Genomic DNA, 21072 nt, shown 5'->3' with positions numbered 1-21072 from the left:
GTAGAAATGAGAAATAAAATTATTGAAACTAGGAAGTGGAGATGAATGAACAAGGGATTAGATAACAACTGAAGAAAGAATTTGTGAACTGGAGACAGCATTTGAAGAAATTATCTAGAATGGAGCCCAGAGAGGGGGACAAGGAAAATAGGAGGGTAAGAAATGCAGTGGACAAGGGGCAGCTGGCTGGCTCAGGTCATGATCTCAGGGTCGTGAGATCAAGCCCCATGTCGGGCTTCACGCTGGGCATGGAGCCTGCCTAAGATTCTCTGCCCTCCGCCCCAAAGAAATGCAGAGGATAAAATCAGAGTCTGACAACTAATAAAAGGACCAAGTGGAGAGAACAGAAACACACCAGTATGTGTAGATGGTGGCTGGAAAAGCCCTGAGGTCCCGTCCAGGATAAATAAGGCATCCATGCCTTAACCTATTTTGGGGAAATCACAGAACACTAAAGGCCAGAGGAATATCTTAGAAATAGCCAGTTTCTAGAAAGGAGCAAGAAGTAGACTCAGTGGACTTGGTGATGGTGTCAAGAAGAGAATAGGAGGTTGTTAGAGCCTTGGGGATAGAGCTGCCGACCACAGTTGTATCCCAGCAAAACTCCCAAGGACTAGGGTGAAGGAGACATTTTAGATAAACAAAGCCCAGGAGACCTTCACTAAAAGGTGTTTTATTTGCTCACCATTTCCTCTTACCTCTCAGACTGTCCTTCCTGTGATGCCAGATGTAAAATGGGAGAAGAAATGTTTTTATGTAAGGTAGCAAGTGTGTGTAAATCTAACCCAGTGATTCTCATCTGTTTTGTACCGTGGGGGATATTTGGCAATGTTTGGAGCCATTTTGGATGTCGCAACTGCGGGGGTGCTACTGGTGTCTAGCGTAGAGGCCACAGATGCTGCTAAACCCCTTAAGTGCACAGGACAGCCCCCCACAACATAGAATTGTCTTTCTCAAAATGTTGGTCAGGACAAGGTTGAGAATCCTTGGTGGTTTATAAACAAAAATCACCTCTGTAAGTAATAATGCTCCCAGTTAACTATACAGACATGCCACATTCCAAGCACTATTTGGAGCGCTTTATCTGTAACAGATTTTTAATTCTTAGTGCGTGTAGGTACTATTATTGTCTCTTTTCCACAGCTGAGGAGACTGAGGCACAGAGCAGTGACAGCCTGGGATTTAAGTGCAGGCAGTCTGGATCAGAGTCTGTACCCCAGCCATTATTTTGTCCTGCCTCTTTTTTCTTAAAATTAATTTATTTTTTAAAAGATTTTATTTATTTATTTGAGGGGGGCAGATCTTGAGTGAGGGGGAGGGGCAGAGGAAGAAGGCGAAGCAGGCTCCCTGATGAGCAGGGAACCTGATGCGGGGCTCGATCCCAGGACCCCAAGATCATGACCTGAGCCCAAGGCAGACACAACCAACTGAGCCACCCAGGCACCCCACTCTCCTGCCTCTTAATGTAAGTGTGCTATGTGGGTGTAAGAAGATAAACAGGAGCCAAACTAAATGGAAGTTGGGAAGTGTATCCAAGGATAAACACCAGGTCTATCATGTGCATGTGGAACCTACTTTAAAAAACAGAGTGTTCTGAGGTTCTTGTGTGTGGGGAAGAGGTTAAAATATGGGTATAGTTTATACTTTGGTAAGTTAAATATGCATGATGAAATTGAAAAAATAATTAAATTTTCCATAAAAAAAAGGAAAAAGTAATTGCCAAAACAATAGAAATATTTGTAAATCCCAATTTCCAATAGGAAAAAGTGGAATAAGAAAAAACCAAAACTCCAAACGACATGCACAATGTAGCTCAACCACCCAACAAAAATATAACCCCGAGGGCGCCTGGCTGGTTGTCGGTGGGGTGTGTAACTCTCAAGGTTGTGTTCGAGCTCTGCTTTGGCTGTAGAGATTACTTAAAAATAAAATCTATAAAATTCAGAAAAGGAGGAAAAAATTTGTCAGTTATACCTCAATAAAGCTGGAAAACAAAAAAAACGGAGGGAAAGAAGCTTAGAAAAGGGAAGACATACAAACAAGTTGGAAAATACAAGCAATCGCAATATACGTGAGTGGACAAAACTTTCCTACTAAAAGATGGGAAATGTGAGAGAGTGTAAATGAGAGGCAACAGTACAGCTGTATTATCTTTACAAGAAACCCACCTAGAATATAAGATACGAAAAGAATTTAAAATGAAAGGTGTATTGATGTAACTCTCAGTTATTGATAGTTAAGCAGAGAACAGGGGGTGCATTTAGCGAAGATTTGAACAGTCATCATCTCGGCATGTGGAGGGAACAAATATACTTACAAGAGTAAACCATAAAGCAAGCCTCAACGCTCTCAGAGTAGTGCCGCCATACACACAATATCTTCTCTCCGTCAAACAGAAGTCTGTAACGAAAAGATAAATTTAAAAATTCAAACACCAGCAGAATGGCTAAAATAACACTCCCAAATGCTGGCAAGGATGAGAAGAAACTGGACCGCTCACACACTGCTGGTGGGAATGTAAAATGGTTCAGTGCCTTTAAAAATTCAACATACAACTCTGCAGTCGTGCTCTTGGGCATCTGTCCCAGACCCATGAAAACTTATATTCCCACAAAAACCTGTACACGAATGTTCATGGCAGCATTACGATAGTCCAAATCTGTGATCATTTCCAAATGCCCTCTATGGTGTGAATGGTTGAACGGAGATACCCATAGCATGGGAGACAACTTGGCAGTGAAGAGGAAAGAGCTACTGATACTCATTACATCCTGGATGATCTTAGGGAATCGTGCTAAATGAAAAAGCCGGTCATCTTATAGAGCCCCCACTTCCATAACATTTTTGAAGTGACAATATGTTAGAAACAGAGGACCGCTCAGCGGTTGCCTGGGGTGCCAAAGGGGGTGACACCAGGTGGCACTGGGGTATCCCTGGGGTGTTGGAACTGTTCAGTATCTTGATTCCCATAGTGGCTGAATCTACCCAGGTGAGGAAATTGTGTAGAGCTTTATATACACACCCACACAAATGAGCACACATTCAGATTGTATTATGATGTTACAATTTTACGAAATGGTACCCTCAGGGAAACTGGGCGAAGTGTACAAAGGATCACTCTGGATTATTTCTTTTTTTTTTTTTTAATAACAAGTTTATGGAAATATAATTCATATTCTTGTGGTTCACCCATTTAAAGTGCAACGTTCAGTGATTTTAAGATTTTATTTGAGAGAAAGCGCGCGCACGCATGCACGAGCTCACAAGCTGGGGGAGTGGCAGGCAGAGGGAGAGGGGAAGCGGACTCCCCGCTGAGCAGGGAGCCCCACTCGGGGCTCGATCCCAGCACCCTGGGATCATGACCTGAGCTGAAGGCAGAGGCTTAACTGACTGAGCCACCCAGGTGCCCCATGTTCAGTGATTTTTAAGCATATTCACAGAGTTGTGCAAGATTTGAACACCACAATTTTAGGACATTTTCATCACCCCAAAAGAAACCACATCACAGAAGATCTTACGTTTGCTCGTATCAGCATGATTCATAACCACCAAAAGGTGGAAACAGTCCAGGTGTCCATCCGCTGATGGGGGCATAAACAAAATGTATCTGTATTGTGGAATACTATTAGGCAACAAAGAGAAATGAAAGGCAGGTGCACCCTGTAAATATTACTCTAAACAAAAGAAGCCAGTGACAAAGACCACATACTGCGAGATTCCATTGATAAGAACTGTCCAGAATAGGCAACTCCATAGAGACCGAAAGTAGCTTAGTGGTTGCCAGAGGCTGGGCCTCTTGGCCATTTGAGAGACTTGGCCCTTTTCTCTCCTCTCTATTGTCAGAAATTCAGAATAATAAGTTCCGTAATCAACACGAACGCTGCCCCCGTGGGTCTCTCCTAAATGAGGTGTCGGGCTCCAGCGCCTGGGGGGGCTCCAGCGTCTGGGGGGGCCTTGGCCCCGGGCCCGCCCTCCCCGTGCGCCGCGCCCGCCTGACTCGCCGCTCTGCCTCCAGCCCAGCTGCAGCTCCAGCAGGTGGCGCTGCAGCAGCAGCAGCAGCAGTTCCAGCAGCAGCAGGTGGCGCTGCAACAGCAGCAGCAACAGCAGCAGCAGCAGCAGCAGCAGTTCCAGGCCCAGCAGAATGCCATGCAGCAGCAGTTCCAGGCGGTGGTGCAGCAGCAGCAGCAGCTCCAGCAGCAGCAGCAGCAGCAGCAACACCTGATTAAATTGCATCATCAAAACCAGCAGCAGGTACTAGGTGCCCCGGCTCCCCTGCTCAGCCTCTGCCCACCCCACCCCCCCACCCCCGCCCAGCCCTGGGGCCCTGGAGCCCTGGACACGCACCAGCCACAGTGCTGGGTGCAGGGACCCAGAGGCGGCCGCGGCTCCTCCTGATGCCCAGTGCCCGGGCTTCCTCTGCTGGGAGCTTCCCGCAGAGCCTGGGGTAAGGAGGAGAGAGAGGCCCCAATTTGTCAGGAGGGCACTGGGATGGCACGAGGAAGGCCTCTCTGTCAGGCTTGGTGTCTGGCTGTGGGCCTACTGTGTGCCGGGGGTGGGGGGGCCCCTGGATCCATGGAGGCTTCTGGGTGCAAGCAATTCGTGTAGGAGTTAACCGAAGCAAGAAGTGAGAAGAGCACTCCAAGGTGCAGGAATGCCTGAGCCGTCCTGTGAGCGTGTTTCTGTTGAGTACTTGCATGCCTCCTGTTTGTCTCTGAGCGTTTTGGTGTCTGGACACAGCTCTAACCGGACCTCATCTCTCCAGTGGGGGGATGGCAGTGTCACAGTAGAAGCTCTGCTTAGAAGAAACTGTTTTCTTCCTCCTGTGGTTGGCAGGCAGCATCTAGGCATATTAAGCATCCGTCTTCAGGTCTGCTCTTGGATGAGGGAGGGAAGACCTGAGGGGACCTCTCCACTTGCCCACCCTCCCCAGGCCTTGGCTGGCTGCCTCCATTTCCCAGCGGCCACCTTCCTGGGTCTTGGGAGCCCCCTCCCCCAGAGCTGACTGTGGTCCTCAGTCTCACTTTCCCCCCTCATCCTGGAAAGCGAATGTTGGCTGTCTTGCCAAGGCTCGTACTGTTGCCCACTCTAGTGACCAGACAGGCATCCTGGGGGAGGCCTCAAGGTCTGCAGACACCTGAGCTTTTACCCCAGCTTCTGTGGGGCTGCACCTCTGTGTAACCCTTCCGAAAACCCTCTGGATCCTTCCCTCGCACCTCCATTCTCTCAGACTCCGGTGCGGCCAGTGTCCGGTGGCGAGGGCACCGGCACACACGTGGCGTGTCCTTGGTGTCCTGCGAGGGCAGCCCAGACCGGCTCCCCGGGCCGAGGCTGACACAGGGCCCGGAGGCGGGTGGGGTGACCGAGTCTGGCTCCTTCTGCCCGTAGATACAGCAGCAGCAGCAGCTACAGCGGATGGCACAGCTGCAGCTGCAGCAGCAACAGCAGCAGCAGCAGCAGCAGCAACAGCAGGCTCTGCAGGCCCAGCCGCCGCTCCAGCAGCCGCCCATGCAGCAGCCCCAGCCTCCCCCCTCCCAGGCCCTGCCCCAGCAGCTGCAGCCCATGCACCACCCGCAGCACCACCAGCCGCCACCGCAGCCCCAGCAGCCACCAGTCGCTCCGAACCAGCCATCGCAGCTCCCGCCGCAGTCACAGACCCAGCCTCTGGTATCCCAGGCTCCGGCCCTCCCTGGACAGATGCTGTATGCCCAGCCGCAGCTGAAACTCGTGAGTACCGGTGGCTTGTGGGCGGAGGCCCTTCTCTTGGTGCAGCAGGTGGCCGGCAGCTGTTTCCGGGCCTCCGTGGCTAGAGCCAGCATGTCCTCTCAAGCACTGGGGTGTAGGTGGCTCTTCCCCACGCCGGCCTCTGCATCCAGCTCGGCAAGGGAGCGTGCGTTCCAAGAGCTGCTGTACCCTGCATGGAGGCACCCCTGCTGCTGGGCGACGGTGTTCTTCCAAGCAGCCTGCCTGATTTTGGCAGCGGCCATGGTGTTTTAAGGCTTTGTGATCAGGAGGACAGCAGCACGCGTGTTCTCGCCGTGAGGGAGGGTGTGCGGCTGCCAAGTGCTCAGAATTACGTTCTGAGCAAAGACCCCTGTCGTTACCGTATTTTTGAAGAAAGGTGTTAATAGAAAATAGTGTTATTGTCAGTCTTATTATGCATCTCTGTACAAAGCCAATCCAGTCAGTGACATTTATACAGAGGACACAGTATTGGCGTCAAGTCGGGGAGCTGTGTCAAGGGGCCGTTTTAATAGTTTTTTCGGCTCGTTTCCTTGGTTTTCATGGACTTTGCTGTTTTTGATTCATTGAGTGGAGTGGGGATAGGCCATGCTTAAACTGAGTGGCGGGCAAATGGGAGGCCCACAGGATCTGGCTGGAAGGCTGGGGAGGGTCGTGAGGAGCAAGATACGGTCACACCTGTCACCTGGGGACCAGCCCTAGTTTCATTTGAGGAGTAGGGGCCTTAAGTGGGGCTCTCACAGACCATCAGCATGCTTGGCCCAGAAGTCGAGCAGGCTGGGCTCTTTGCACTTGGCCTTGGGAGCCATCGCTTTGCTTGTAGCAGTAGATGGTAGTGGTGGCTGCATGGTGACACCCCAGTGGAAGGGCCATGCTGCTCATCATAGTCAGGGGAGGTGGGGCTCGGCTCAGAGCCAGGCTGGGATGGGACATTTCTAATGAGATATGGGTAGGGCCAGCAAGGTGACTTCAGAGCCAGTGAAGTCATGACCATCCCGTCCCTTCTCATGGAAAGCTTCAAGATTCAAAGCTCCTGCAGAGGTAGTGTCCAGATCGCATTCTCCCTTCCTCCCTCAGGTGCGAACTCCGATGGTGGTGCAGCAGCCGCAGGTGCAGCCCCAGGTGCAGCAGGTGCAGCCGCAGGTGCAGCAGCAGACGGCAGTACCGACTGCGCAGGCCTCCCAGATTGTGGGCTCTGGAGTGCAGGTGAGGGCCTTTGTGGCCAAGGGCTCCCATAATTGCTGGCAGGTGCCTGTCGGCCTGTGTGTGGAGCTGGATGTCAGGCACCCTACAGTGAGGGGCCTGGTTGGATCAGGGGCAGTCTGGGAGCCAGTCCTTGGGGTCCTCGAGGTGGCCAGCTCGGCTTGGTCCTATCTGAGCCCCCTACCTCTCTTCGGACACCTTCCGTCTTCCCCCTTCCCTCCTTCTCTGAGAACACGTGTTGGAGAGGAGAGCACTGTGGTCTCAGCCTAGCCGCGGCTGGGAGTGCAGGGCTGGCGGCCCGTGTACAGTAGCGCTCTGGAAATGGAAGAGCGCCAGCATGATGGCGCCTGGCGCCAGTGGACTGCACAGGCTTGTGCTGCAGCCCCTCGCCTGGCTGGCTGCCAGGGCTGGCCCTCTGTGCCGAGAAGTGTACCTGAGGCCTTCCATGCCCACCCTCTGTGTATTGGATGTTGATGGGGCAGAGTAGGCCTTGCCCAGCCTTTCCTATTAGAGGCCAGATGCTTGTTGGTGTTTGGGGTTGGGGATCGGGCCTCGTGATTTTTCCACAGACTGCCCCCCCGCCACCTCCCGCTGGTGCCAAGGAGGGGAAACGTCTAGTCTGGGGCCTTGGTTCTTTCTGTCTCCACCTGGCAGTGGGAACATTGGCTCAGGAGAGAGTGTTGGCTTTAGACAGAACAGACCTGCTAGGTGAAGTGCCACCTGTCCAGGTGCTGCCCCGGGGTGGGCTGCTGCCGCCACGCGGCTGCGCTCCTGCCCTGCTCATTACCAGTGAGTCAGCCAAGCACCTTGTCGGGTATCCAGCACATGCTGAGCGCTCGGGGATAGTGTGTGTGCTGTTCGTGTTTGATGACATCTCACGATGAAGGAGGCTCAAAATTGGTCCTGTCTGGTCCTAGCCACGTTGCTCCACTCCACAGGAAGCTGCCTGAGGAGAAGTGTGCCAGTGGAGGGACCTGACGTGTTTGCATGTAGCTAAGCCCTAAAGCATATGTGCTCTGTGTATTCAGGACCCCGCACATAGCCCATGTTTAGGGCTCTTCTTCCTGGCAGTTACCCTGCTCTGCTTCTGCTGGAGGACCCAGCTGAGCCAGCGTGGGAGCTGGACTGTGGGCTCAGTCACCTCTAGAGTAACCTTGATATGTCACCTTCTAACCCCCTCAGTGGAGTTCTGCTAAGGCAGGACTAAGGTGGGCCCGGGATTCTGCTTTTTAGGTGGGGACACTGGGAAGACTGTGGGACTCTGGTAGCTGGGGAGGATGAGGGGGTCATTACTTGAGTATTCACGGGTGGGTTTGCTTTTATGAGGCATGCGCCTTCAGGTTTTTCAGGAGTGATGTCCACCTCTCTCACGTGTCACAGACCAGCCTTGGGGAGCGGCTGAGAGGCTCTGCTCTGTGCTGCGAGGCCATGGAGTGGGATTCCCAGGTGCTGGCAGCAGAGGGAACATTCTTGAAGCCCAGCCATGCACACAACGCACTTGTGCTGTGCCTCTCACCCCAGTGGCCGCACCCCGAGGGCCTCTGCTGCTGGTCTGCTGGTTTGTCTCTGCACTTGGGCTTGCCTCGCTGTGTTGTTCTAGTAGCAGCGGGGTCCCTGGGGTGTGACAGGCCTTCTTGGGAGCATCTCTGGATTCACAGCCTTCCTTTGCAGCCTGGGTTGGCACAGTGGACAAGACAAGGCTGCAGATATCTCACCCAAAATCTTTAATTTATTTATTATTGTTTTTTCAAGTAGGCTCCCCACCTAATGTGGGGCTTGAACTCATGACCCGGAAGTCAAGAATCACACGCTGTACTGGCTGAGCCAGCCAGGCACCCTGACCCGAAAACTTTTTTTTTTTTTTTAAGATTTTATTTATTTATTTAGAGAGAGAACATGCACACGCTAGCAAGGGGAGGAGCAGAGGGAGAGGGAGATAGAAAATCCCAAGCAGGCTTCACGCCCAGAGCAGAGCCTGGTGCGGGACTCAGTCTCACGACCCTGAGATCATGACCTGAGCCGAAACCAGTAGTCAGATACTTAACCAACTGAGCCACCCAAGCACCCCCTGACCCACCCAAGCACCCCCTGACCCAAAAACTTAAAAGAATGTGGTGACTATAAAAGATAGAAAGCAGAGGGATATATAAATAAGGGAAACATTCTAGCACAGGACAGTTTGGCTTTTTTTCTTTCCGGTTCTCTTACGTAGTTGAGGTCATCATAGGAAGTACATGGGATTTTATGATGGCTTCTTTCCTGTTCACATTACAACAGAAGTAAACCATTCTGTAAATTTTTTTTTTCTTAAGTAGGCTCCATGCCCAACATGGGGTTTAAACTCACAACCCTGAGATCAAGAGTCACATGCTCTGCCGACTAAGCCAGCCAGGCGCCCCTCTCCTATAATTAAAAACCCTCGGTGTTGCTTTATGCTGAATGCTTATGAATGTATTCTGTTTTTAATTACTGTCTTGTTCTTGGACCCTGAAATGATTTCCGGTTTTTTGCTGTTATTGATAATGCGTGTCCTGATGCATGGCCAGGTTCTGGTGGTTCTGTAAGGGAAGCGCTGGGGGCAGGGGGCCCGAGCACACACCCCTCCCAGACAGAGCAGAGGAGAGGCGCCCTGTCACGCTCACCAGTGCTGTGACCCTGATGGGTGACTAGGGCTCTCACCCCGGGGTGAAGGTTAGTATTTTGGTGTTCCAGGAAAATCGGTGAGCCCTGAGCCCAGTCTCTGTTTTATCTGACATTAGTTGTGTAAATGAAAGGTGCTATCATCGTCACCCATAGTGGGGTTTACTAGAACACGACAGGAGAGCTGCATTAACTTCCTTTTCTCCCCTGAACTTTATCTATGACTGTAGATAAATCCAGAACAGAATATGCCTTCATTTCCCAAAATGCCTAGGCTTTTGTCTCTTAACCTTCTATTCTGTTAGTATATGGAAATTTAACTACAGTTCTCAAGTTACAAAGAATTGTCCTCAAAGGCACACTTCCCTGGTTCGTGTGCAGGTAACCCGGCTGCTGGACAGTGATCTCGCCCTGAGCCTTGTTGCGCTTTTCAAGCCTCAGTCTCCTCTTCCCGGGCCCTGTAGCCCAGTGCCCTGCAGGGGAGCAGGCCTATAGCCTGTGGAGTGGAGTTTGAATTCCTTCCTGGGTAGATGTGTGTTGGGAGTAGTGAACATAGCTGCTCGTGAAAATGCAAAGAGTTGCTGGTTGTTGGCTTTGCGGCTCACGTGATCCAGTGAACACTACCAGTGTGTTTTCCATTTGGATTTGTGGTTAAAAGCAAATGAACTTTAGGGGCGCCTGGGTGTCACAGCGGTTAAGCGTCTGCCTTCGGCTCAGGGCGTGATCCCGGCGTTCCGGGATCGAGCCCCACATCAGGCTCCTCCACTATGAGCCTGCTTCTTCCTCTCCCATTCCCCCTGCTTGTGTTCCCTCTCTCGCTGGCTGTCTCTATCTCTGTCGAATAAATAAATAAAAATCTTTAAAAAAAAAAAAAAAAAAAAGCAAATGAACTTTCCCTCTCAGGAGTTCTCAGTTACAAGAAGAACAGTCAGTAGCAGATTAGATTTAAGCTTTTCATTCCTTATTACTTTTGTTTTTTCCTGGAAAAAAGTTTCTGCCTCTCTCATACAGCCTGACTGACTTCTCAAGGCCTTTCTTCCTCTGGAAGGGGCGCTGTTGAGTTGCCCATGGGCTTCTCTGAGTGCAGTGCTGGTTGTAAATGGACACTGTTCGCTGTTGCCCCAGCTGCCCACAGGCTGGAGAGCCAGTCCCAGGGACACTTACTTTCGGCCCCATTCAGTGCGGGCAGTGAGCCCTCCAGGGGAGGACAGGCATGTTGCCCCGAGTACCCTGTGAGTGCCCGCACACCCCACTAATGTTCCACTTCGTGTCTGACGGGCTGGTGGGCTCTATGGGACTGTGCAGTTTTGGCAGACACCAAGAGAGAGTGGCTTCCTGGCCTCCCACCCTGGCAGGTTCTTTGTTGTGTGGCTGTAGGAGCACCTGCTCCCCAGCCCAGCAGGTTGGCATCTGCCACTGCTCGCGTCGCCCCCAGTGTCTGATGCATGTGACCAGTGGGTGTGCGTGTGGAACACACATGTGATGCCAGGGACTTCTTGGAAGAGCAGGCCTTTGTCTTGCTTCAGAGCCCTGTCCCTGGCATACCTGCCATAGGGACTGAATGGCCATCCATGCCACCCTGGTCTCAGGGACCAGCTCACAAGCCTCCCGTCACAGAGGTTTTGGTTTGGATTTTTCTCAGATCTGCTTCCTTTCTGCCTGGCCCTGCTGTTTTAGTTGGTTTCATCTTAACACTTGTGAGTGCATGCAGATTCTGCTCTCCAGGGATCAGGTGCTGGCTCCAGCCCCCGACTCAGAGCCCAGAGCTAGGGTGCCAAGGCCATGGGAGACCACCGGGTTCCCATCAGCACAAGCCAGGCCCAGACTCACAGCAGTGTTCAGCCTGCCTCGCCACCTTTATGCTCCTAGAAGTCTGTGTGGCTGAGGAGAGCAGTTCCAGAGCATGCTGGAGTTCTGGAGGCTGCAGGCATCGTGGATGCTTAGGACAGACCTGATTGGCATCCTTATAGAGGTACTTGGGAGGAGCAGAATGCCAGCCTTCTCTTGTCCTCCCATAGTGATTGTCCTTACAGAGGGAAACCAGCTCCCTGGAAGCTGCCCAGAGGCCTGAGGAGAGGAGGATGGTTTGAGCTCAGGCCCTCAGAGGCGTTTTGATCAGGCAGTGTACCCCTAAGAAGGAGAGGTGCTACGAGCTAGCTTCTGTGGACTCTTCTGTTTTAAGGATGGTCGACTTCTCACAGCCACTTGGGTGGAGTGCTATCTTTCAGAGTCTGTCCCCAGAGCCTAGTGTCCCAGAACCACCCCCATGGCCCATGAGGTCTGGCCCCGACGGCTCTGTGGGCCCGTCAGCAGATCAGAGGTTTGTTGAAGGAGCGCAGCCAACAGGACAGAGAGGTCTGGAGGCAACATTCGTGGAGGCTCCGGCAGACTCTTGATGCCTACACAGGCCTCAGTGTTGTAGGCTGTGACATGTAGGCCAGGCTGCCCCGAGCCCCAAAGACCCCTCACCCATGGGTGCTCCTTGCCTCAGAGGCTGCACATCCCTCTCTACTTGCCCACACACTGTGTTTCTTTGGTGGTGGGATCACTTTGTTTTCCCCCTACCTCAAGATGGTCACCACAGCCTTGGCCCCGAGGTGGAATGCAAGTAGGAGCCCAGTTCCTGCCCACCACCCCCAGCTGCCACCCCGTAATGTGTCACCCCTTTGGGCAGATAGCCCTCATCATAGGTGTTTATGGGGCAGCACCCAAGGTCCTCTGAGCACCTCTGTGGGAACATTGTAATCGCCGGTGACTTCCTTCACTGTGATTCTCAGAGTGACTAACCCACCTCACATGAGCCAAACCCAGCTTGTGTTTCTTGAGGATATATGAGTAAATAGCTGGGTTTATTTTCATTTCAGTATTTTGGATTGTTCTAGTGTTTTCATTTGCTGGAGAAGATGGGAGCTAACTTTCTTTTGAAAAAGTTTAATGTTTAGGGGCGCCTGGCTGGCTCTGTTGGTGGATCATGTGACTCTTGATCCCACGGTCATGAGTTCAAGCCCTACGTTGGGGGTAGAGTTTACTTTAAAAAAAAATTTTAAAGTTTTAGTGCTTTAGATAGTTATGGTGGTGTCTTTTTTGTGGTAAAATGAAACCGAAGGGAAGCAGAGAGTTTTGCTTTCTTGAGCTGTGCTATTGATACTATATAATCCTCGGCCACATGTAGGTATTTAAATTAGTTAAAATTACGTAAAACTAAAAATTCAGTCCCTGAAGTTGAAATTCAGTTACGTGTCAAGTGCCCAGGGGTGTCATGGGGAAGCCAGTGGCTCCTGTGCCTGGCAGCACAGATTATAGGGAAGTCTGTTGTGGTGGAAAGTTCTGTAGCACTGTGCTGTTCTAGAGTTTACTGTGCGGAGTGTAGAATTTACTACATGCACTCCCTTCTGGGTGTATGAAGACTCCTGTGTACATTTTTTCAGAGAGATGAGCTCCTGGCTCTCCATTACTGTATGACATCTGGAATTCTCCCATGGTGTAGTCATTTGTTTAACAAATTGTTGTGATGTGCATTCTGTGGGCCAGGCCCTTTTCTAGGTCTCTGAGAATAAAATGGCAAGAAGGTTCCCTAGTCTGATGGGCTCTCCGTTTTAGTGGGTTTGCTGTGAACACCTCAGATTTGCCAGAACTGGACAGTGCCATTTCTCTCGGGAGGCAGCTGCATCTGTAACCCTAGCAGACAGTCCTCCCCCTCCCTGAGGGCCCATGTGCAGACAACACCATTGCCACCCATGAGGTGGGCAATCTGTGCAAGGCGGCCACGGGCTGCTGGCCCCAGGCCCTGCGCCTCTCCACCACACGCCACCGAGACAGTGGCAGGGGCCTTCGTGAGGCCGAGGCGTTGCCATTTGGCAGCATGGTCTATTGTAACCTTCCTGCCTCCTGACCCCTAAGATTGTTACCCCAAATGTGCCAATAGCAGAGTCTCACTGACTGGAGTGTGAGTTCTTTGGCATTGGCCTCCCTTTTGGTTGTCATTGCATAGCGGAGGCAGAAGTGGCTGGAATCTGCTGGTATGAAGGCCTTCTGAGCGCTCGCTAGACAAGCAAGTTTGTGGGGCAGGACAGTGGTCCGTTAACTGAGGTGGCACAGCGGGCTGGGCGGGACGGAGCCCAGGCGCAGCTCCTCATAACCTAAGGCTACATGGGGTCCTTTGCGTGACTCCTGGCTCGGGGCTCCATCCCTTGGTGCATCAGGCACCCCCAGCTCCCCCAGCCCCGTTACCTGCGCACCTGTCACTAGTGAGTGTCCCCCTCCTGGTCCCTTTGATTCTCATCTCTGTTCCCTTTCCTACAGCCTCTGGCTCAGTATCCATTGGGTTGACAGGTTGGGTTGTCGGGGTTGGGGGAATGCCCTTGGCATCGACATGCAGGGCTGATTTTTATAAGAACAGTAGAAGTCCCTAACATTTTGAGTATGTGGCACATGCCAGGCCTTGAATTACTTGTGTCTGTGGACTTGTTCATTCTCACTGCAGCAGGTCACAGTTCACGCCTGTAGGAGAACTTCCCATTTCACCCCCCTCAGTGGAGGTAAGTTTCCACTGCTGGGCCCCCGGCGGAGCTGGAGGCCAGAGAATCCCCCACCCCCTGTAAAACGGGCCCAGACACTCCATTAAATCCTCGGCCCAGGCTCCGCAGCTTCCCCCTTCCCACCCTGGCCTCTTGGCAGGGTCCTGGCTTCTAGGCTCACACCTATTCTCCCCTGCCTCTCTCTACCCCTGTAGCAGTGGCAGGCCCCCTGTGGGCATTTGGCTGGCCACAGACCCGGGTCCAGAATCTGTGTGCAGCTGCTCTTGTGTCTCTGTCTTTCTAATCTTGTCCCTCCTGAGAAAAGCTCGCTTATTCCAGAAATGCATCATTATAGCATAGAGCTGCCCCTGCCATCCAGCAGGCGTCCCAGCGGCGCTCTTGGCAGCCGGCGGCTCCGGGCCCTGGCATGAGGGCCCCGTGCCCATGGTTCCCATCTGCTTTCTTCCTTCCTCGTGGCAACAAACCGGGGTCAGGAAAATGGGCAGAATAGAAGGTCTCTTCTCTTGGCCCTTCAGGAAACAGGACTTTCATCTCAGCCACTTGTCTGTCCCCAACCCTGCAGCATGTCCCATGGCTGCGTCTTCATATGGTGGGGGAACACCTCATGACCCCAACACCCATGACAGAGCAGGATTCTGTGCTGGACACACGCTGGACGCAGTGCCCTGCGTAGGAGTCCGAGGGTGACATGGGGTCCCTGGCAGTGTAAGCAGGTGGTGCCACGGTGGGGTCCATATTCCTCTTTGCTCTGGAGAGAGATTCCTGGGGACATGTCATGTGCAGGGGCCAGGAGTAAGGGGCAGTTCCAGGGATGTCTGGTGGGCGTGGGTGGTCCTGAGAGGGCTAGAGGGTGTGGTGCTACCAGCCTCCCCTGAGGTTTCTTCATAACTTAGCTCCCCAAATGGATGTTTGCCCAGCAGCCTGGCCCTGCCACTCGCCTGTGCTCTCGCTGTGTCCCCTCTGCTTGAACCTTGCCTCCGCCCCTCCTCCCTTCAGGCTGTTGTACAGGGTCTCTTCCCAGACACTTGTCCTTGCTCCCTAGGAAAGTAGATGGCGCTGAGATGCCTGAACTCCTCTACTGGCCGAGTGATCTTGAGCAAGTCACTTCCCTCTTAGTTCCCACTTCCTCTGTGTGATATGCAGGTGACCTCTGGCCGGCGCAGCATTAGGGTCACGTGGTGTGTGCTGGCCACTGTGACAGATATGCCTGCACCTCTGGCAGAACATGCCCAGGGAGGGAGAATGCAGAGTCGGGGCAGCGGTTCTCCCCTCTGACGGCTTGCTGTGTCACTCATGGGCACAGCTGTCTCACTCCCCTCTGCCCCAGAAGCCAGCTGGACGGAACATAAACCTGAAGACGGGGGGTTCTGTCTCATTAGCCTCCTTGGTTGGCCATTTCTTTCTTTCTTTTTTTTTTTTTTAAAGATTTTATTTATTTATTCGACAGAGATAGAGACAGCCAGCGAGAGAGGGAACACAAGCAGGGGGAGTGGGAGAGGAAGAAGCAGGCTCATAGTGGAAGAGCCTGATGTGGGGCTCGATCCCATAACGCCGGGATCACACCCTGAGCCGAAGACAGATGCTTAACCGCTGTGCCACCCAGGCACCCCGGCCATTTCTTTCTTGACAGAGGCCTTTGGGTTGCTGCCCGTCATCCTGCATGTGTCTGTGGCATCTCAGGATTTGGGAGGCCTAGGAGCCTCGGGCTGACTTGGGAGGGGATCTTGAAGGCCTCGGAAGGGGACTATGTTTACTTCAACTGAATCAGGCATTTTTCCAGAGGAGTTGTCAGATGTAAACAGATCTGGATTGGATGTCGAAGGCCTAGGGGTTTCCTGTAGTGCCCTGGAGAGTGGCCGAGGAGAGCCCGTGGCTGGACAGAAGAGACGGGTTCGCAGGAGGAAGCGGAAGCATTGAGCTTGTGCCCTGGGCCTGGGCAGACCACTCTTGCCTGTGTCTTGTGGACTCTAATGCCCAGGGGAGCCATGGGTGTTCCGTGGCTCCATGGAACCCAGAAGCAGAGGGTGTGTGGTGTGTGCCCTGTTTCCCCGTGGTCGGAGTGCTGAGAGTGCCTTCTAAAATACAGCTTCGGACATTTAGGTGGGACGTGAGCTGTGCAGTGGCCTTCTCATTACAGCGGCTTTGTGCTGGCCGTGGTGCCCTCACACACCTCATTTCCCTTCATAGAAGCACCAGCTTTAAACTACAAACAAGAACCAGACATCCTCTAGAAGGGACACCGGCCAGAGCAGAAGCTAAGGCTGAGGCTCCTCGCTGGGGCAGGTGAGGGCAGAGGGGGGCCCAGGCCATCAGGGAGAGGCCAGGTTAAGGAGGTTTCAGCTCAGGCAGGAAGAGGGCATGTCAAGAGGCAGCATCAGGGAGTGCAGGGCAGTGTGTGGCAGCAAGTCGGGGAGAGGGAAAGGGGAGGTGACAGCAGGGGCTTTTCAGGAAACCACTCCAGGGAGAGTTCCAAGGCCTAGCAAGCCAGGCCCAAGGTGTGGCGGCCCAAGGCCTGTAGTTCTCCCTCCTTGGCGCCGTCTGCTTCTCGGCATGGGCTCTTCTGAGATGGCCTGTTCACCTTCCTAGTCCTGGGAGTTTGTTGGTACTTGGGTGGATTCTAGAGCCTCTTTTCCAGTGCAGGGGCATGCTGTCCGCCCTGGGACTCCGTGTAGCCCAGCACTGTGAAGGCCAGTCCTGCCTAGGAGAAGCTTGCTGCACTCAGTCCGGCTCAGCAAACTAAGCTGCTCCAGACCCCATTTCAGCCCTTGCTGGCATCAGTGTGAACCCCTGGGACCAGTTTGCTTCACTTGGTAGAAGAACTGGGCCCAGCAGCTGGAGGCCTGAGCTTGCATGTTCCTGCCCCTCCACTCCCATGGCAGAGGAGTGTGTGGGAGGGAGGCATGAAGCCATGGCCCCAGATGGCTCCAGGGTCTGGAGTGCCCTGGGAGAAGCACCAGAGTTGGTCTGCAGAACTGAACGGTCCAAGAGTTAGCAGGGGGCCGGGGGCGGGGGGGCTAGGCTCTAGGAAGCAGGCTCTGAGGGGGCGCTCAGCATGTAGGAGCTTGACTAGGATGTGAGAGAAGCCACCTCCACTGACCTTGGAAGCCCTGAAGCTGGCAGGGCCTTTGGGCTGGTCCTGGCCGGGCCCTTACGCCACCATCACCATGTCCTGGGCGAGGCAGCTCTCTAGGGGGCTCACTCTACCAGTTGAGGGCAGGCTGCTCAGCCACCAGACCGAGGATCCTTGGGCCACACGTGCTGGCAAGGACTGACACGGGGCCGCTTTGCTCCCATTAAACATGAGACAGCCTCCCTCTGTGGCCTGAGAGCTGAGGGGGCTCGTGGAAGCATGTGGGAACATGGCACCATCTGTCACAGAGCGGGGTCCTCACTGGCACACACAAGAGAGCATCGTAGGCTGGGGAGGCCAGGCGGCACCATCCAAGGCCATAGGCCTTTTCTGGCTCCCCCACCTGTCAAACAGAAACAAGGGGAAGTCCTGTCCCAGCCCAGAAGCCTGTGGACGTCATGGTCTCCTTGCCAAGGAGCAAGAGCTACCCAGCCTGGCCTTTCTGCCAGCAGCTCAGTGATCGCGGACTTGTGTGGGGGTCTGTGTCTGTGTTGGTATTCATGGGGCAGGGTGTCTGAAAGAAAGTGTGTTCGGGTGAGGCTGAGAGGGTGAGGGGGCTTCTGTGTGCAGATGGGGTTTGTGCGACTGGAGTGGGGGGTGGGAGCAAGGGCGCAGCAGGAGTGAGAGCATGTGGCAGGCGAGCAGGCTGCCCCCTCCACTTCCAGGTCAGCCAGAACAGCCTCACCATGCTGTCCTCGCCGTCGCCGGGCCAGCAGGTGCAGACCCCCCAGTCGATGCCCCCTCCCCCCCAGCCGTCCCCGCAGCCTGGCCAGCCCAGCTCACAGCCCAACTCCAACGTCAGGTAGGCCTGGCCGGGGTGGCCCTCCCCACCTGGCTCCCAGGGCGGGCCCCACCTTGTGCCCCAGCTCACAGGTGCACCTGCTTTTGCTTTGCTGCAGCTCCGGCCCTGCCCCTTCCCCCAGTAGCTTCCTGCCGAGCCCCTCACCACAGCCCTCCCAGAGTCCAGTGACGGCCCGCACCCCGCAGAACTTCAGCGTCCCTTCCCCGGGACCTTTAAACACCCCCGGTAAGTCGGGCCCGGGGTGGGTGTGATCCGAGGACGAGAACCCATCGTGTAACCCACACACAGCCCTGCAGGTTGAGGTGTGTGGTTCGCCCCTCACCCTCTGGAGGCCTCTGCTTGAGCTCCAGATCCCCCCACCTTGAGGGTTTGCGAGACCCCGGCCTTGAGGGCTGGAGCCACGCTCACCACGTTGTATCCTGCAGTGAATCCCAGCTCGGTCATGAGCCCAGCTGGCTCCAGCCAGGCCGAGGAGCAGCAGTACCTAGACAAGCTGAAGCAGCTGTCCAAGTACATCGAGCCCCTGCGCCGTATGATCAACAAGATCGATAAGAACGAAGGTGAGGCTGGGCCGGAGCAGGGGCACAGCGTGTTTGGGGGGGGTGAATACCCCAGGCACGTGTCTTAGTGGCCCCTCTCTGTCCCAGACAGAAAAAAGGACCTGAGTAAGATGAAGAGCCTTCTGGACATCCTGACAGACCCCTCTAAGCGGTGAGCTTTGCCCCCAGGCTCCTGGGGGAAGGATGATGCTGTGCCCATGTCCGGCTGCTTGGTTGGCCCAGCCTTGGATGGGCATTTGGTGGTGATGTGGCGTTTAGAGACAGGGCCTTAGGGCTCCACTTAGGTGTGTCTGCTGGGGCTCCAAGCCCCTGGCCCCCTACCTTTGCCCTGCCCCTCTCTTACCAGTGGCCTTGGGCAAGTGGCTCCGTATCAGTTACCCCGTCCGCAAAAAGGGGCAGTTGTGGCTCAGCCGGGTTGGCTGGGAAAATGAAAGCAGGTGCTGCCTCGAGAAGTGCTTGTAAGGCAGTGGAGCCCTAGCTTCTCAGCACAGCATGCACGCCCTTGCCTGCCGGTCCCGGGGCTGCTGTGAGCACCAGCGCTTGGCCAGCGCTGCTGAACTGCGCACGTGGACTGGTCTTTGGGTTATGTCCCTCTCCCTGCCTCAGCTTAGGCCGTGCTCCCTTCTAGAAGATCTTTTCTGTTCCATTTACTGGGCAAAATGCTGGAAACTGTAGAACTAGGCCTCTTGGATCTGGACTGCCCTCTAAGCCCTCTTGGATTGATCCCTCATTGGGATTATAGGGGTGGGGCACAGGGGCCTGGCCTCTGTCCCTCCCCCCTGACCCATCACATTTATGCCCCATTCTGCCAGTCAGGACTGGGCCACTCCTGGGGACGGGACAATCTACTTTCTACTTTGGATCTAGGAACAGCTAGTCAATGGCTGGGGCTCCTGTGGAGGGTTCTGGTGACCGAGGCTGGCTCCATCCACACCAGGGGAAGCCAGCAGGGCGGTGGTTGGAATCAGCACCCGAGAGCCACCAGCGCCCCATCCTCAAGCACGGAGGGTCAGCCACATCCCTCTCCCTACAGGTGCCCCCTGAAAACACTGCAGAAGTGTGAGATTGCCCTGGAGAAGCTCAAGAATGACATGGCAGTGGTGAGTGGGGCACTGTGGCCTGGTGGTGTTCAAAGGGCCGCAGGCATCTTTGGGAAAACTGGGCCTCACCACACAGCAACTCAGAACCACAAGCTAGGAGAAGCCTTCACAGTTAGGAGTGGGTAGAGGGGGCACACCACTCAGCCTGGGGTCCTTGCCCAGGAGTCTTCAAGGTCAGGTTGGCTGTGAGGAAGGAGAGCATGTGTGGGAACATGGGAGAAGTCACCCTCCAGCTGTGGTCTGTGGGTGTTCCCTCCATCCCTCAGGTTCGCGGAGTTTTGTGTATGCCCATCTCCACCATCATGCTTCACCCGCCCCTGCCCAGCACAAGGCCAAGCCTTTGGGGGAGGGGCCTCTGGGGAAGGTCAGGGCTGCAGGAGGCAGGAGAATGCATCCAGGATCAGCTGTATTTGTCTCTAGGGGGCAGAGGTGGTGGGGAAGCCGTGGAAGTCTGGCTGGGAGGATGAGGACCTCAGGGTCTGGAAAGCTCCCCAAGAGTGGGCTGCTGACCCCACTGTCCTGCCCCAGCCCACGCCCCCACCACCTCCGGTGCCGCCAACCAAACAGCAGTACCTGTGCCAGCCGCTCCTTGATGCTGTCCTGGCCAATATCCGCTCACCCGTCTTTAACCATTCCCTGTACCGCACATTCGTGCCGGCCATGACAGCCATCCACGGCCCACCCATCACGTACGTATAGCCCAGGGCTCAGCCTCACACTGGATGGTGGGCAGTGGGCTGTGGGCCGTGGGCTACGGGCCACAGCCTAGCCCAGTGTGGTGACCACAGCTGCCTCCTCCAGAGCCCCGGTCGTGTGTACCCGGAAGCGCAGGTTTGAAGACGATGAGCGGCAGAGCATCCCCAACGTGCTCCAGGGGGAGGTGGCCAGATTAGACCCTAAGTTCTTGGTGAATTTGGATCCTTCCCACTGCAGTAACAATGGCACCGTCCACCTGATATGCAAGTTGGGTGCGTACCAGGGAGGCGGGGCTGGTGCTGTGGGAGAGTGAGTCCTGAACTCCAGCCCCAGGGCTCTGCCACTGCCCCTGGCCCCAGAGCAGGCCCAGCCCAGGCCCGCATGCTCCATCCAGATGTGCACTTGGCCTCCCACAAATAGGCACACTCACACCGTACCCCGAGGCCCACCATCCCCACATCCTCCCTGAGCCCACACCCTCTCACCTCTCACCGCCTGCCGGGGAAGCCCCCTCCCTGCCCTCCCGGTATATGGAGCCCAAGTTCCTAGGCAGATGGAAGCCCGGGAGTCAGCTCGACCTCCAGACTTTGCAGCAAGGCTCACCAAAACCTTTTGGGATATGAGGGGCCCTGTTTGGAGCAGGGCTGTGAAGCAGGGCAGGCTG

At 54.6% G+C, this 21072-nt stretch overlaps 1 protein-coding gene across 2 annotated transcripts in view; it reads left to right on the top strand.

The window, feature by feature from the left end:
* MED15 (mediator complex subunit 15) overlaps positions 1 to 21072 on the top strand; it is a 65464-nt gene that overhangs the window by 41817 nt on the left and 2575 nt on the right. Inside the window, exons 6-15 of one of the 2 annotated variants that reach the window (XM_026486236.4) lie at positions 4016 to 4251; positions 5386 to 5724; positions 6817 to 6945; positions 17916 to 18052; positions 18150 to 18277; positions 18478 to 18612; positions 18700 to 18763; positions 19646 to 19712; positions 20241 to 20401; positions 20514 to 20680. In XM_026486236.4, the coding sequence (XP_026342021.2) occupies positions 4016 to 4251; positions 5386 to 5724; positions 6817 to 6945; positions 17916 to 18052; positions 18150 to 18277; positions 18478 to 18612; positions 18700 to 18763; positions 19646 to 19712; positions 20241 to 20401; positions 20514 to 20680 (1563 nt within the window). The remainder of the gene's footprint in view (positions 1 to 4015; positions 4252 to 5385; positions 5725 to 6816; positions 6946 to 17915; positions 18053 to 18149; positions 18278 to 18477; positions 18613 to 18699; positions 18764 to 19645; positions 19713 to 20240; positions 20402 to 20513; positions 20681 to 21072) is intronic. The other variant, XM_057305906.1, reaches the window with a different exon arrangement.

Source organism: Ursus arctos, unplaced genomic scaffold (genome assembly GCF_023065955.2).
Source record: "Ursus arctos isolate Adak ecotype North America unplaced genomic scaffold, UrsArc2.0 scaffold_34, whole genome shotgun sequence".
In the NCBI taxonomy this organism is placed as follows: domain Eukaryota; kingdom Metazoa; phylum Chordata; class Mammalia; order Carnivora; family Ursidae; genus Ursus; species Ursus arctos.
This window is presented reverse-complemented; position numbering and strand designations above follow the sequence as displayed.